At 48.9% G+C, this 15,304-nt stretch overlaps 1 protein-coding gene across 1 annotated transcript in view; it reads left to right on the top strand.

Moving 5' to 3' along the window:
• RNF17 (ring finger protein 17) overlaps positions 1–15,304 on the top strand; it is a 1,983,649-nt gene that overhangs the window by 1,928,599 nt on the left and 39,746 nt on the right. The window contains exon 39 of the mRNA XM_069202301.1: positions 2,288–2,387. Within this exon, the coding sequence (XP_069058402.1) occupies positions 2,288–2,386 (99 nt within the window). The 3' untranslated portion in view covers position 2,387. The remainder of the gene's footprint in view (positions 1–2,287; positions 2,388–15,304) is intronic.

Below are 15,304 nucleotides of genomic sequence, written 5' to 3'. Positions count from 1 at the left end.
GATTTACAGTATCCAATCTGACGCCTGGGGAATATTCTAAGGTAAGTAATGTGCAGCTAGATAGAGTCTTTAAAAGATAAGGCGTTACCAAAGAATAGTAATTTGTTAAACATGTTCTCAGAATTTACTGACTGAACATGCAAGAAGTGAGCGGTAAACGCTCAATAGTCCATTGCAGATGAACTGGCAAGTTCTAATACTGTACTTTGAAACCATTTGGATCTTGTGAACTTTAACAGAAATTCAGCATACTGCTTAAACCTTAAATGTAAGGCTGTAGTACATGTTACATGTATGTAATGCTCATATTTGTGTATAGTACAAAATACTACTGACTGTAGTGTCCATTGCAAGGGAGCGAGTAATAGCCAATCCTTTCTGACCATCCCATACATCTATAAATGTTGCATACCAGAATTGCACTTTTCCTTGCAGTCTACTGGCTAGTCACTGTTCAGTGGTGCCCAATGTATCTGTTAATATTACCCTGAAGTTCTGGAGCCCTGGTTTGCAGAATTATCCATGTGACTACAGTTTTTCACTCAGCTTCCATCAGTGCCACAAAGCTTTGTCCCTGAGCGATACTTAGTGGTCTCCTGAAAATGTACTGTTTGGCAGAGATCCAGCATCCGGTTAACTTGTGCTCTGACAAGAACCACTTAGCCTAAATAAGTCTTTGATGGTTCATCCTTTAGTCAGACTGCTGTCCCCATGAGTGCTGTGACCCTTTCCCCCACAGATATCATCTGCCTCCAACTCCTCTTCCCCTGCAGAAGTTCGGCTCCTCTTCCACCACCCAACTACGACAACCATGAAGCTATTTACTGGTTATCAAAAGTACCCTCAGATCACAAAATATAAAGTTAGAAGATAATCAGATTTCTAATGCATGCTATTATCTGCAGTCTCCTTACCTGTTGACTAGCCCCAGATGCCAGACTGGATCCAGAACCTTTCCATTTCTCTCCTATGCTGCTAGGCTCCATCCCAGCACCAGCTTTCTGGAGTTTCCTTTTTTCAGCATCATATGATTCAGATCCGGAGGGCTCACTATCTCTCCTACCTTTTTCAGCATCAGAGATTTTCCTTCAAATTACTAGCAACTAGTGCAGTGCTGAGGTATGTCCCCCCCCTAGAAAGTCAGGTTTCAAGCAGCCCTGTCAGGACTGTAATGGGTAATTGTCCATTTTGGACCTGTATGAAGCATGTCTGTGGTGTTTGAAGTCGCACACAAGACGTCAGACATTTGGCTCGTATTCCGACCATATTCAGAAATCTGATGCCATTCAACATGACACGTCAGTAGTGACAAAGCCAATTTGCTCCCGCACCAGTCATCTGTCACAACAGAAAAGAATATCTCTACAACAGGCTTGTGAGTTAGGCAGAAGTAGAGTAGTATTAGAGAACGAATGCCTTTCCTGGCCAACCCCTCTGACATGATTTAATTTAACAAAACCTAAGAAAGACTGCAGTTGCTATGGAGCTTGCCATCCCTACTGTGTAGGCCAGGTCTAATATCCTAACTGAGGTCCTGCAACATCTTCCACTTCAGAGCCCTTTCTGCCTTTTAATGAGGTCCTTGTGGCTTCGATGTCAACGGCATGGGAAACCCCAATAAATCATTTGACCACCTGTCGTTATAGACCAGGACCCCTGAGGATCCAGCTTTCTTGTCTGATCATTTTTCTTCAGAAAAGTTGCTTGTGTCGATCTCCTCTTGTGTATGCAGCTACAAGTCCCTACAAAAAATGCACAGGGAGGTTGGGAGGGGTGGTAACAGAGACTGGTAGAGTCTCTGTTACCACCCCTCCCAACCTCCCTGTTCTGAGAACTGATTTTTCTGCTTCAAATGGTACCTACCGACCCTTAGTGTGTACACACTGATCCATCAGCTTGCTGACATGGCTTTGTGCTTCTGGCATGGAAATGTCACTAAAAGAAATTGATGTCATCACTCTGGGGTGGCTCCTATATAGGCACCGTGCACGCTGACTTCCAGAGCATACAATGCCAATGCAGAGCTGGTCGACGCCACCTACCGGCGAGCAGAGATGCTGCTCCAGATTTTCAGATCCAGTCTCACACTTGGGAAACATTCTAGGGTAAGGAATATGTGGCTAAATAGTGCTTTTACCAGTTAAGGCATTACAGAAAATAAGTAACTTGTTCTTTGTCGCTTCTCAATCAATGGCAACACATGTTTTCATTAGCACAAGTTGTTGTATAAAAAAAGAAAATCAAGCTTGAGATGCGTCAATAAACATTTCTGGTTTCTGTTTTTTAGACTCGTTTCCCAGAGCCATCTATATTTTTATATGAAGATGATAGAGAGCTTGTTCATCTGCCATTAATAAATAAAGGATTAGCAGAATTAGATGACTGATGTAAGTATGCTACTGTAACATGGTGATTTTGTTCCCTACAATGCAGCTATTTGAACCTTAGTACTCTATAATTACACCATACACATCCAGCATTAAAAGTGCAATCTTGCACTTCTGCATGGAAAGTTCTTCAAAGAAAAGGGAATGTGCAACCGGGTATGTGGCATATCAACCAGAGCTACTGGCTTTGGAACTAAAGGGGCAGTTTCGAGTCCCAACATAAGCTCAACATTCTGTGATAACTGGTAAATCACTTATTCTCCCTGTGCATAAAATAATGAAACAGACTGTGTAATGTAATCTAGTGTTCATGTAAAGTGCTCCAATGCCCTTAATCAGATTCTGTGATATATATATATAAAAATTAAATTTGAAAGATAGTTCATGCCCATATCAAATATATTTACTCTAATATCCTGGCCATTTACTGCTTCTTTATGGATATTCTGCCACCTGGTGGGTGAACAGGAGACTTCTCCTAAAACCGTTAAATCATAGGATTTACAATGGTTGCGCTCATACGTGCCTGAGTAAAAAAAAAAAAAAATCCTGCACTCTTGCCTTCACGTTTGTATGCACTTGCATGTTCTTTCTGATATATACTTCTAACTGCAGATTCCTCACCTTTTGAACACTACCCCATGCATCGGACTGGATCCAGAAAAACTTCAGCAGTACCCCTGAGTGCCAGTTGGTAGTGTAAGTGGTGCAGCAATGACTTTGCTCCCCACCATATGTAGTGTGCTAGTCTATAGAGGCGTAACCCATGCACATTAACGTAAGTTTCTTTCTTTTCTCACCAAAATACATGGATCTTGGAGACTTGTCTTTTGTTGCAAAATTGACTGAAAACTAGTGAGCAAGGGAAATATGTCTCCTCCTAAATCTTCAGGGTTTAAGGCCTGTGACGAATCTCTAAAACAGATGGCAGCGACTGACCCACAGGTGGTTTGCCTGAGGCGCCTGGGTTTTGATAATGACTCCAAGGCTTGCAGTGATTGCGCTTTGATGCTCCCCAGCGCCATTTGGGCTTGAGGAGAAAGTCCCTTTCTGGCATGGTTACCCCCACCTTTTGCCTGTTGTCAGTGTGCTTAGACTGTTTTCACTGGGATCCTGCTAATCAGGACAACAGTGACTGTGCTCTCTCCTCCAAATTTGGTTACTTTGGTACTCAGACACCCCTGTAGGAAAGTATCCCCCCCCCCCCCCCCCCCCACACACACACTTTTTGCCTAATGTTGATGCCAACTTTGATCGAAAGCGGGCTGGGACCCTGCTAACCAGGTCCCAGCCCCAGTGTTCTTTCCCTAAAACTGTACCTTTGTTTCCACAATTGGCACAACCCTGACTCACAGTTAAGTCCCTTGTACCAAGGGCCCAGTGGCCAGGGAAGGTCTCTAAGGGCTGTAGCATGTATTATGCCACCGTAGGGGACCCCTCACCAAGCACACACACACTGCCTTGCAGCTTGTGTGTGCTGTTGAAGAGAAAAAGACAAAGTCGACATGGCACCCCTCTCAGGATGCTGTGTCCACAAATGACTGTCGGTGGCATACTTGAATCACCCCTCTAGCAGGCCTTACAGCCCTAAGGGAGGCTGCACTATACAACAGATGAGGGCATAGCTGCATGAGCAATATGCCCCTTCAGTGTCCAAGTCCATTCTTAGACATTGTAAGTGCAGTGTAGCCATATTGAGTATATTGCCTGGGAGCTTGTCATTACGAACTCCACAGCTCCATAATGGCTTCACTGAATACTGGGAAGTTTGGTATCAATCTTCTCAGCACAATAAACCCACAGTGGTGGATTTATTAGAAAATGCACACAGAGGATATCTTAGAAATGCCCCCTGTAAGTTAGCCAAACTGCTAGTGAAGGACTGACCAGTCTGTGCCAGCCTGCTTCTTACAGACAAGTTTCTGACCACATGGGGTGAGTGCCTTTGTGCACTCTGTGGTCAGAAACAAAGCATATCTTGGGTGGAGGTGCTTCACACCTCCCCCCTACAGGAACTGTAACACCTGGTGGTGAGCCTTGAAGGCTCAAGCCTTGGATTACAGTGCTCCAGGGCACTCCAGCTGGTGGAGATGCCCCCTCCCCGGACATTGCCCCACTTTTGGCTGCAAGTCCTGTGGGAAAAATAGGGAAAACAGGGAGGAGTGACCACCCCTAAGGTGTCCAGAGCTGAGGTGACCCTCTCCCTGCAGAATCCTCCACCTTGGTTTGGAGGACAGGAACGAATAAGGATAGGAATGTGCTCCGCTTCCCAAGGGGAGTGGGTACAAGGAGGGTGTAGCCACCCTCAGGGACAGTAGCCATTGGCTACTGCCCTCTGACCCCTAAAACGCCCCTAAATCTAGTATTTAAGGGACACCCTGAACCCAGCTTACCAGATTCCTGGCGACCTACAAAGACTGTTAAGCTGAAACCCCTAGCAGAGAAGAAGGAAGACGACAACTGCTTTGACCTCAGCCTCAGAGGAGTGACCACCCCTAAGGTGTCCAGAGCTGAGGTGACCCTCTCCCTGCAGAATCCTCCACCTTGGTTTGGAGGACAGGAACCAATAGGGATAGGATTGTGCTCCACTTCCCAAGGGGAGTGGGTACAAGGAGGGTGTAGCCACCCTCAGGGACAGTAGCCATTGGCTACTGCCCTCTGACCCCTAAAACGCCCCTAAATCTAGTATTTAAGGGACTCCCTGAACCCAGCTTACCAGATTCCTGGCGACCTACAAGAAGGACTGTTAAGCTGAAACCCCTAGCAGAGAAGAAGGAAGACGACAACTGCTTTGACCTCAGACCTCACCCTCAGCCTACAGGCCTGTCTCCTGCTTCAAAGAACCAGCAAAAGACCAGCGACACGTCCAGTGGGACCAGCAACCTCTGCCCAACTCCAGAGGACTGCCCTGCATCCAAAAGGACCAAGAACTCCTGAGAAAACCTAAAACCAAGGACTCCCACCTCCCTTCAAATGCCCAAGTACTGACCCCTGTGCACCTGACGCCCACAGCCTGTGTCCAGGTGGTCCACCATGAATTCCTTTGCAGCTCCTGGACCCCTCAGCTGGACTTCATCCATCACCGTCGACCCAGATCTTCAGCTAGAGAAGGGTGGGCATTGCCTCCTGCCCCACTTGAACACTCCTGCGTGGACTGGACTCTGTCCCTACTTTTGCAGGTCCTCCTCTTCCATACTCCGCCTTTGAGTTCCACCGCCTGGTCCTGCATCTGCATTCTTCCAATCACGAGTACCCATGTTAGCCTGTGGGACGACCGGGCAATTTGCCCCTCTGCACCTGGCCGCTTGTGGGGGACCCATTCTTGCATTCCACTTTTTTATTATATGATTTGGCCCCCATATACGGCCCTTATTATTTTATGCTGTCCCTTACTTCTTACCAGTGTATATTTTGTGTGTACTTACCTCCAGTGGGAGGTGTACCAATAGTAGTCTAGTTTGGTGTTCCTTTATTTTTTCAACACTGTGTTGTTCTTTTCATGTTTGATAAGTTACTGTGTGAGTACTGTGGTATTGCAGGTGCTTCACATGCCTTCTAGAAAAGTCTTGGTTTCTCACCATAGTTACCACTAGAGAGTCCTGGCTACCTAGACACTGTAACACTATCTAATCAGGGTTGCCTGTGTAGGAAGGTAGCCTCTTTCTAGCCTTGTTACCCCCACTTTTAGCCTGTTTGTGAGTATATATCAGGGTGTTTTTACTGTCTCAATGGGATCCTGCTAGCCAGGGCCCAGCGCTCATAGTGAAAACCCTATGTTGTCAGTGTGTTTGATATGTGTCACTGGGATCCTGCTAGCCAGGAACCCAGTGCTCATAAGTTTGTGGCCTATATGTTCCCTCTGTGGTGCCTAACTGTATCACTGAGGCTCTGCTAACTAGAACCTCAGTGTTTATGCTCTCTCTTTGCTTTAAAATTGTCACTGCAGGCTAGGGACTAATTTCACCAATTCTCATTGGCACACTGGAACACCCTTATAATTCCCTTGTATATGGTACCTAGGTACCCAGGGTTTTGGGGTTCCAGGAGATCCCTATGGGCTACACATTTCTTCTGCCACCCATAGGGAGCTCAGACAATTCTTACACAGGACTGCCACTGCAGCCTGAGTGAAATAACGTCCACGTTATTTCACAGCCATTTTTCACTGCACATAAGTAACTTAGAAGTCACCTATATGTCTAACCCTCACTTGGTGAAGGTTAGGTGCCATGTTACTTAGTGTGTGGGCACCCTGGCACTAGCCAAGGTGCCCCCACATTGTTCAGGGCAAATTCCCCGGACTTTGTGAGTGCGGGACACCATTACACGCGTGCACTACATAAAGGTCACTACCTATATGTAGCGTCACAATGGTAACTCCGAACATGGCCATTTAACATGTCTAGGATCATGGAATTTTCACCCCAATACCATTCTGGTATTGGGGGGACAATTCCATGCATCCCTGGGCCTCTAGCACAGAACCCGGGTACTGCCAAACTGTGTTTCCTGGGTCTCCACTGCAGCTGCTGCTGCTGCCAACCCCCCAGACAGGTTTCTGCCTCCCTGGGGCCTGGTCAGCCCAGTCCCAGGAAGGCAGAACAGAGGATTTCCTCTGAGAGAAGGTGTTACACCCTCTCCCTTTGGAAATAGGTGTGAAGGGCTGGGGAGGAGTAGCCTCCCCCAGCCTCTGGAAATGCTTTGATGGGCACAGATGGTGCCCATCTCTGCATATGCCAGTCTACACCGGTTCAGGGATCCCCCAGCCCTGCTCTGGTGCGAAACTGGACAAAGGAAAGGGGAGTGGCCACTCCCCTGACCTGCACCTCCCAGGGGAGGAGCCCAGAGCTCCTCCAGTATGTCCCAGACCTCTGCCATCTTGGATTCAGAGGTGTTGGGGTACAAAGGACAGCTCTGAGTGGCCAGTGCCAGCAGGTGACGTCAGAGACCCCTCCTGATAGGAGCTTATCTTTCTCTGTAGCCAATCCTCCTCTGAGGGCTATTTAGGGTCTCTCCTGTGGGCATCCCACCAGATAACGAATGCAAGAGCTCACCAGAGTTCCTCTGCACTTCCCTCTTCGACTTCTGCCAAGGATCAACCGCTGACTGCTCCAGGACGCCTGCAAAACTGCAACAAAGTAGCAAGACGACTACCAGCAACATTGTAGTGCCTCATCCTGCCGGCTTTCTCGACTATTTCCTGGTGGTGCATGCTCTGAGGGCTGTCTGCCTTCACTCTGCAATGGAAGCCAAGAATAAATCTGCCGTGGGTCGACGGAATCTTCCCCCTGCTAACGCAGGCACCAAAATTCTGCATCACCGGTCCTCTGGGTCCCCCTCTCATCCTTACGAGCGTGGTCCCTGGAACACAGGAGCTGGGTCCAAGTGTCTCCCACAGTCCAGTGGCCCTTCTGTCCAAATTTGGTGGAGGTAAGTCCTTGCCTCCCCATGACAGACAGTAATCCTTTGTACTGCGTGATCTGCAGCTGCTCCGGCTTCTGTGCACTTTTCCAAGGATTCCTTTGTGCACAGCCTAGCCTGGGTCCCCAGCACTCCGTCCTGCATTGCCCAACTTGCTGAGTTGGACTCTGACGTCGTGGGACCCTCCTTTGTGACTCTGAGTCGACCGCTGTCCTCAGATCTTCTAAGTGCCTGTTCCGGTACGTCTGTGGGTGCTGCCTGCTTCTGCATGGGCTCTCTGAGTTGCTGAACGCCCCCTCTGTCTCCTCCTCCAAGGGGCGACATCCCGGTCCTTCCTGGTCCCCAGCAGCACCCAAAATCCTCAACGGCGACTCTTGCAGCTAGCAAGGCTTGTTTGCGGTATTTCTGCGTGGGAACACTTCTGCATCCTCCAGCACGCCGTGGGACATCTTCTGACCAACAGAGAAGTTCCTGGTACCTTCCGTTGTTGCAGAATCTTCGGCTTCTTCCACCCGGAGGCAGCCCTTTTGCCTCTTCATCCGGGGTTTAGTGGGCTCCTGCCTCCCCTCCCTTCCCCCCCCTCCCCCCCCCCCCCCCCCCCCCCCCCCAGACCCTTGGGTGACTCTTGGACTTGGTCCCCTTCCTTTACAGTTCCTCAGGTCCAGGAATCTGTCTTTAGTATTTTTGCTGGTGGTTGTGGTTCTTGCAGAATCCCCTATCTCGACTATACTGTCTTTCTGGGGTAGTAGGGTAACTTTACTCCTACTTTTCAGGGTCTTGGGGTGGGGTATCTTGGACACCCTTACTGTTTTATCACAGTCCCAGCGATTCTCTACAACCTCCCATAGGCCTGGGGTCCATTTGTGGTTCGCATTCCACTTTTGGAGTATATGGTTTGTGTTGCCCCTAGGCCTATGTCTACCTATTGCATCCTATTGTGATTCTACATTGTTTGCACTACTTTTCTTACTGTTACTTACTTGTTTTGGGTTTGTGTACATACAATTTGTGTATATTACTTACCTCCTAAGTGAGGGTATCCTCTGAGATACTTTTGGCATATGGTCACTAAAATAAAGTAACTTTATTTTTAGTAACTCTGAGTATTGTGTTTTCTTATGATATTGTGCTATATGATATAAGTGGTATAGTAGGAGCTTTGCATGTCTCCTAGTTCAACCTAAGCTGCTTTGCCATAGCTACCTCTAACAGCCTAAGCTGCTAGAAACACCTTTATTCTACTAATAAGGGATAACTGGACCTGGCACAAGGTGTAAGTACCACAAGGTACCCACAATAAGCCAGGCCAGCCTCCTACAGCATGGACCAGTATAAGGTGTAACAACATAGGTGTCCACCACACTGTAGTCTCCTACATTGGTGGTGCAGTGGTGGGATAAGATACCTAAATTGCTTTACCACTCTGTCACCAGTGACTTTCCACAGAAAAGGTCACTACTCATCCTCGGGGACACACTACACTTAGTAATTGGATTTTCTTGACTTTTAGTTTAGCTGAGTTGGGGGTCTAGAATAGCCCGCTCTCTAAACGTTTAGGGTATCTAGAACTTTAGAGTAGGTAGATGCACTAAGACTACTCTAGGTAACATGCTTTCAGCAGAAGACACAGCTCAGGCCCCAAATTACAGTATGAAGGCCTCACCTTCTAGGAACTGAGGGAGCTATGTGCCTCTAGAAAGCTGAAGACAGGGAGAAATCCTAACAAAACTCTACTGCTGGGATTTCTCATCCAACCTAATCTACAGAAGTCAGAGTCAGGAAGAGCAGGAAGTAAAGACTGATCCTCCAATGTTAGACTGGAGAGATTTAGTTCCTACAGAGGAGGATGAAGAAGAATCTGGTCAACACCATAGCTCTGTAGGGTGCACTCAGGGTCGTGTGAAGGGGGGATCATACAAGTAGGCCCCCGTTTTCTTCCCTGGGGGTTGGTGCAAAGGGACTCTAAGAGCAGGGATATGTCCTCCTCATCTGTCCAAACCAAGTCTCAGCAGCTTCTAATGAGGCTGACCATCCTAGTTCTGGGGGGATTCCCTAGATAGGGAGTTCCACAGGCTGAAACCTGGAACAGGCCAAACTGAAGTTGCAGCAGCAATAGTTAGCCCTAGTTAGGGAGTGTAGGAAAGTGCCATCTTCCTTGGCATGTTACCGCCATTTATACCTGTATGTCAGTATGTTTTTGCATGTCTCACTGACATCCTGCTGGTCAGGACCCTAGTGCTCATAGTTTATGGCCTAATGTGTGTGTCTGTATAGTGCTTGACCGTGTCACTGAGGCTCTGCTAATCAGAACCTCAGTGCTAATGCTCTCCCTGCTTTTAAATTTGTCACTGTAGGATAGTGACTTCATTTACCAATTTCAATTGGCACACTGGACCCCCCTTATAAGTTACTAGGATATGGTTCCTAGGTACCCAGGGCATTGGGGTTCCAGGAGATCCATATGGGCTGCAACATTTCTTTTGCCACCCATAAGGAGCTCAGACAAATCTTACACAGGACTGCCACTGCAGCCTGAGTGAAATAACATACACGTTATTTCACAGCCATTTTACACTGCACTTAAGTAACTTATAAGTCACTTATATGTCTAACCTTCACTTGCTGAAGTTTAGGTGCAAAGTTACTAAGTGTGAGGCACCCTTGCACTAGCAAAGGTGCCCCCACATATTTCAGGGCCATTTCCCGGGGCTTTGTGAGTGCAGAGTCGCCATTGAACGTGTGCACTACATATAGGTCAATACCTATATGTATCTTCACAATGATAACTCCGAATATGGCCATGTATCATGTCTAAGATCATGGAATTGTCCCCCCATTCCAAATCTGGTATTGGAGAGCCAATTCCATGCATCCGGGGGGCTCCGCAATGGAGCCCCAGTACTGCCAAACCAGCTCTCTTAGGCTTGCACTGCAGCTACAGCTGCTGCCACCTCACAGACAGGGTTCTGCCCTTCTGGGGTCTGAGCAGCTCAGTACTAGGAAGGCAGAACAAAGCATTTCCTCTGAGAGCAGGGTGTTTCACCCTCTCCCTTTGGAAAAAGGTGTTACAGGCATGGAGGGGTAGCCTCACCCCGCCTCTGGAAATGCTTTGACGGTCACAGATGGGGCCCTCCTTGCATAAGCCAGTCTACACCGATTCAGGGACCTCTTGTCCCTGGCTCTGGCGCAAAACTGGACAAAGGAAAGGAAAGTGACCACTCGCCTGTCCATCACCACCCTAGGGGTGGTGCCCAGAGCTCCTCCAGTGTGTCCCAGACATCAGCCATCTTGCTTTGCAAGATGTGGGGGCACTCTGGAGGGCCCTAAACGGCCAGTGCCAGCAGGTGACATCAGAGACCTCTCCTGATAGGTCCGTACCTGATAAGGTAGCCAATCCCCCCTCTCAGGGCTATTTAGGGTCTCTCCTGTGGGTTCTCTTGAGATTCTGCTTGCAAGTTTCCTTCAGGAATCCTCTGCAACTACTACTTCATCCTCTGACCTTGGATCAACCGCAGCCTTCTCCAGGAACCGCTGTTACTGCAACAAAGTATCCACAAGAGATACTTTTCCCCTGCAACTTCAGCTCCAGCCAGCAACTGCAACAGTTTCCACGGTGTGCACGCTCTGAGGACTCACTGTCTTAATCCTGCACCTGAAGCACCGAAGAAATCTCTAGTGGGGTGATGGAGTCACTCCCCTGCTCCAGCAGGCACCTTCTAAGACGACGACCGGTACCCTTGGACTTGTCTCACAGCGACGAGCGTGCTCTTAAGGACTCAGACGTTGGACCCCATCGACATAGACTGTTCTGAGGTCCTTCTGACACAATTTGGAGGAGGTGAGGTGAGACCTTGCCTTCCCTGAGAGCGACGGTACCCCTGTGTACTGCGTCTTCTTCACCTTCTGAGGCCTTTGTGCACGATATGCAAAATTCCTTCGTGCACAGCTTGACCCAGGTCCCCAGCACTCCATCCTGTGATGCTCAACTCGTAGAGTTGTTCTCCAGCGGTGTGGGACCTTCCTTTGTTGTGCTGCACCAACTGCATTTTGCACCTCTTTTGCCCCTGTGTTCTGTGGCGCCCGTGGGTGCTGTCTGGCATCCTGAGGGCTTTCTAAAGTGCTGAGAGCCCCCTCTTCCTCCTCACAGAGTTGAAGCCCCCAGGTCCCTCCTGGGTCCAGCCAGCGCCATTTTGATGCAAAACACACTTTTGTCGTAACCAATGCTTGTTGGCAGCTTCCAACACGAAATCACGTCTGCATCCATCTTCACGTCATGGGACATCCTTTGCATCCTGCAGGAACCCGCTGGCATCTTCCTAGGGTGCATTCCTGCAGTCTTCGACTAACCGGGGACTTTTCTTTTGCCCCCTCTTCTGGGTTGGCAGGGACTCCTATCCTTCCTGGAACTTCTTTCGACTTCTGGACTTGGTCCCCTTCTTTTGCAGGTCTTCAGGTCCAGGAATCCAGCAGTTTTTGTTTGCAGACTTCGTTGGTCACTGTAATATCCCAATCACGAGATGTAGTGTGTCCTAAGGAAACTTGCAGTACTTTATTCCTGCTTTTCTGGGCTCTGGGGTCAGGTCCCTTGTTACAGGCAGTCGTGGTCAGGGGGAGCCTCTGGATTCTCTCTGCAGGCGTCGCTGTGGGAGCTCAGGGGGGTCGTCTCTGGTTACACACGGGCTCACAGTCGCTGGGGAGTCCTCCCTGAGGTGTTGGTTTTCTGCAGGTCGAGCCAGGGCCGTCAGGTGCAGAGTGTAGTCTCACACTTCCGGCGGGAAACGTGAAGTCTTTGGAAGTGCTGGTTTTGAACAGGGCCGCTGTTCACAGGAGTTTCTTGGTCCTGTAGTCCTGGGCAGTCCTCTGAGGCTTCAGAGGTCGCTGGTCCCTGTCGGATGCTTCGCTGAAGCAGGTTTTCGAAGTTGGAGACAGGCCGGTAGCGCTGGGGCCAAATCAGTTGTTGTCTTCCTCATTCTCTGCAGGCTTGTAGGTCAGCAGTCCTTCTTGTTTCTTCAGGTTGCAGGAATCTAATTTCCTGGGATCTGGGGAGCCCCTAAATACTGAATTTAGGGGTGTGTTTAGGTCTGGGAGGTCAGTTGCCAGTGGCTACTGTCCTTGAGGGTGGTTACACCCTCTTTGTGCCTCCTCCCTGTGGAGAGGGGGGGGCACATCCTCCAAACTCAAGATGGAGGATTTCTCAAGGCAGGGGTCACCTCAGCTTAAGGCACCTTAGGGGCTGTCCTGACTGGTGGGTGACTCCTCCTTGTTTTTCTCATTATCTCCTCCGGCCTTGCCACCAAAAGTGGGGGCAGTGGCCGGAGGGGCGGGCATCTCCACTAGGTGGGATGCCTTGGGGCGCTGTAACAAAAGGGGTGAGCCTTTGAGGCTCACCGCCAGGTGTTACAGTTCCTGCAGGGGGAGGTGAGAAGCACCTCCACCCAGTACAGACTTTGTGCCTGGCCACAGAGTGACAAAGGCACTCTCCCGATGTGGCCAGCAACATGTCTGGTGTGTGGCAGGCTGGCAGAAACTGGTCAGCCTACACTAGAAGTCGGGTAGGTATTTAGGGGGCGTCTCTAAGATGGCCTCTGGGTGTATGTTACAATAAATTGCACACTGGCATCAGTGTGCATTTATTGTGCTGAGAAGTTTGATACCAAACCTCCCAGTTTTCAGTGTAGTTATTATGTAACTGTAGAGTTCGTGTTTGACAAACTCCCAGACCATATACTCTTTAACGCTACCCTGCACTTACAATGTCTAAGGTTTTGCTTAGACACTGTAGGGGCATAGTGCTCATGCGCATATGCCCTCACCTGTGGTATAGTGCACCTTGCCTTAGGGCTGTAAGGCCTGCTAGAGGGGTGACTTACCTATGCCACAGGCAGTGTGAGGTTGGCATGGCACTCTGAGGGGAGTGCCATGTCGACTTAGTCATTTTCTCCCCACCAGCACACACAAGCTGTAAAGCAGTGTGTATGTGCTGAGTGAGGGGTCTCTAGGGTGGCATAAGACATGCTGCCGCCCTTAGAGACCTTCCTTGGCATCAGGGCACTTGGTACAAGGGGTACCAGTTACAAGGGACCTACCTGAGTGCCAGGGTTGTGCCAGTTGTGGAGACAAAGGTACAGTTTAGGGAAAGAACAGTCGTGCTGGGGCCTGGTTAGCAGGGTCCCAGCACACTTTCAAATCATAACTTAGCATCAGCAAAGGCAAAATGTTAGGGGGTAACCATGCCAAGGAGGCATTTCCTTACAAAGTATCAGGCCCTCCACCCTTCCAGCCCAGGAAGACTTATTCAGTATGCAAATGAGTGCAGGGCTGACTGAGTATCTCATGTTTGTGGTTGTCTAGGTGAAATGCACAAGGAATCTGTCAATCAGCCCAGCCCAGACGTTGATGGAAGACAGCCTGTAAGGCACAGATGGATTTAAGTGTAGAGAAATGTTCACTTTCTAAAAGTGGTATTTCTAAAATAGTAATATAAATCCAACCTCACCTATAACAGGATTTTCTATTATTATTGTGACCGTACTAATTATGTCCTGGTTACCTCTTTCTGATCAGAATCTACCACTCGGAGGGTAGCCCTAATGCTGTCCTATGAAAGGAGCCGGCCTCACAGTAGTGGAAAACAATTTAGGAGTGTTCCACTACCAAGACATATAAAATACACATGTACATGTCCTGCCTTTTACCTACATAGGACTCTGCCCTATGGGTTCCCAAGGGCTTACCTTAGGGGTGACTTATATGTAGAAAAAGGAGAATTTATCAAATACTTTTAAATGCCAAGTCGAAGTGGCAGCGAAATTGCACACACAGGCCTTGCAGTGGCAGGCCTGACACATGGTTAAGGTATGTGGGTGGCACAACCAGTGCTGCAGGCCCACTAGTAGCATTTAATTTACAGGCCTTGGGCACATGTAGTGCTCTTTAGTAGGGACCTACAAGTAAATCAGATATGCCAATTGGGTATGAGCCAATGTTATCATGTTTTTAAGGAGAGAGCACATGCACTTTAGCACTGGTTAACAGTGGTAAAGTGTCCAGAGTCCTAAAGCCAACAGAAATTAAGTCAGAAAAATATATTTGGGGGGTGACCCTGCAGAGAGGCCATTTCCAACAGCGGCAATCCTCCAGGGCTCCTGCTTTTTGTTTTGCTGCCTCAAGGCACTCTAGCTAGTGGAGATGCCCGCCTCCCGGACTGAGCCCCGCTTTTGGCAGCAGATCTGGTGGGAAAATTAGTAAACACAAGGAAGATTGGCCACCTCAACTGGGACCACCCCTATGGTGCCCAAAGCTGAAGTGAGCCCCGCCTTGCAGAATCCTCCATCATGGTTTGGAGGAGGACAGCCAGTAGGGCTAGAAATGTGCCCCCCTCCCAAAAAGGAGTGGGCACAGGAAGGGTGTAGCCACCCTCAGGGTCATTAGCCATTGGCTACTGCCCTCTGACCCCTGTAGCGCCCCTAAATCTAGTATTTTGGGGCACCCCTGAA

Source organism: Pleurodeles waltl, chromosome 8 (genome assembly GCF_031143425.1).
Source record: "Pleurodeles waltl isolate 20211129_DDA chromosome 8, aPleWal1.hap1.20221129, whole genome shotgun sequence".
In the NCBI taxonomy this organism is placed as follows: domain Eukaryota; kingdom Metazoa; phylum Chordata; class Amphibia; order Caudata; family Salamandridae; genus Pleurodeles; species Pleurodeles waltl.
Note: the sequence above shows the minus strand (reverse complement) of the source record. Positions and strands in the feature narration are given on the sequence as shown.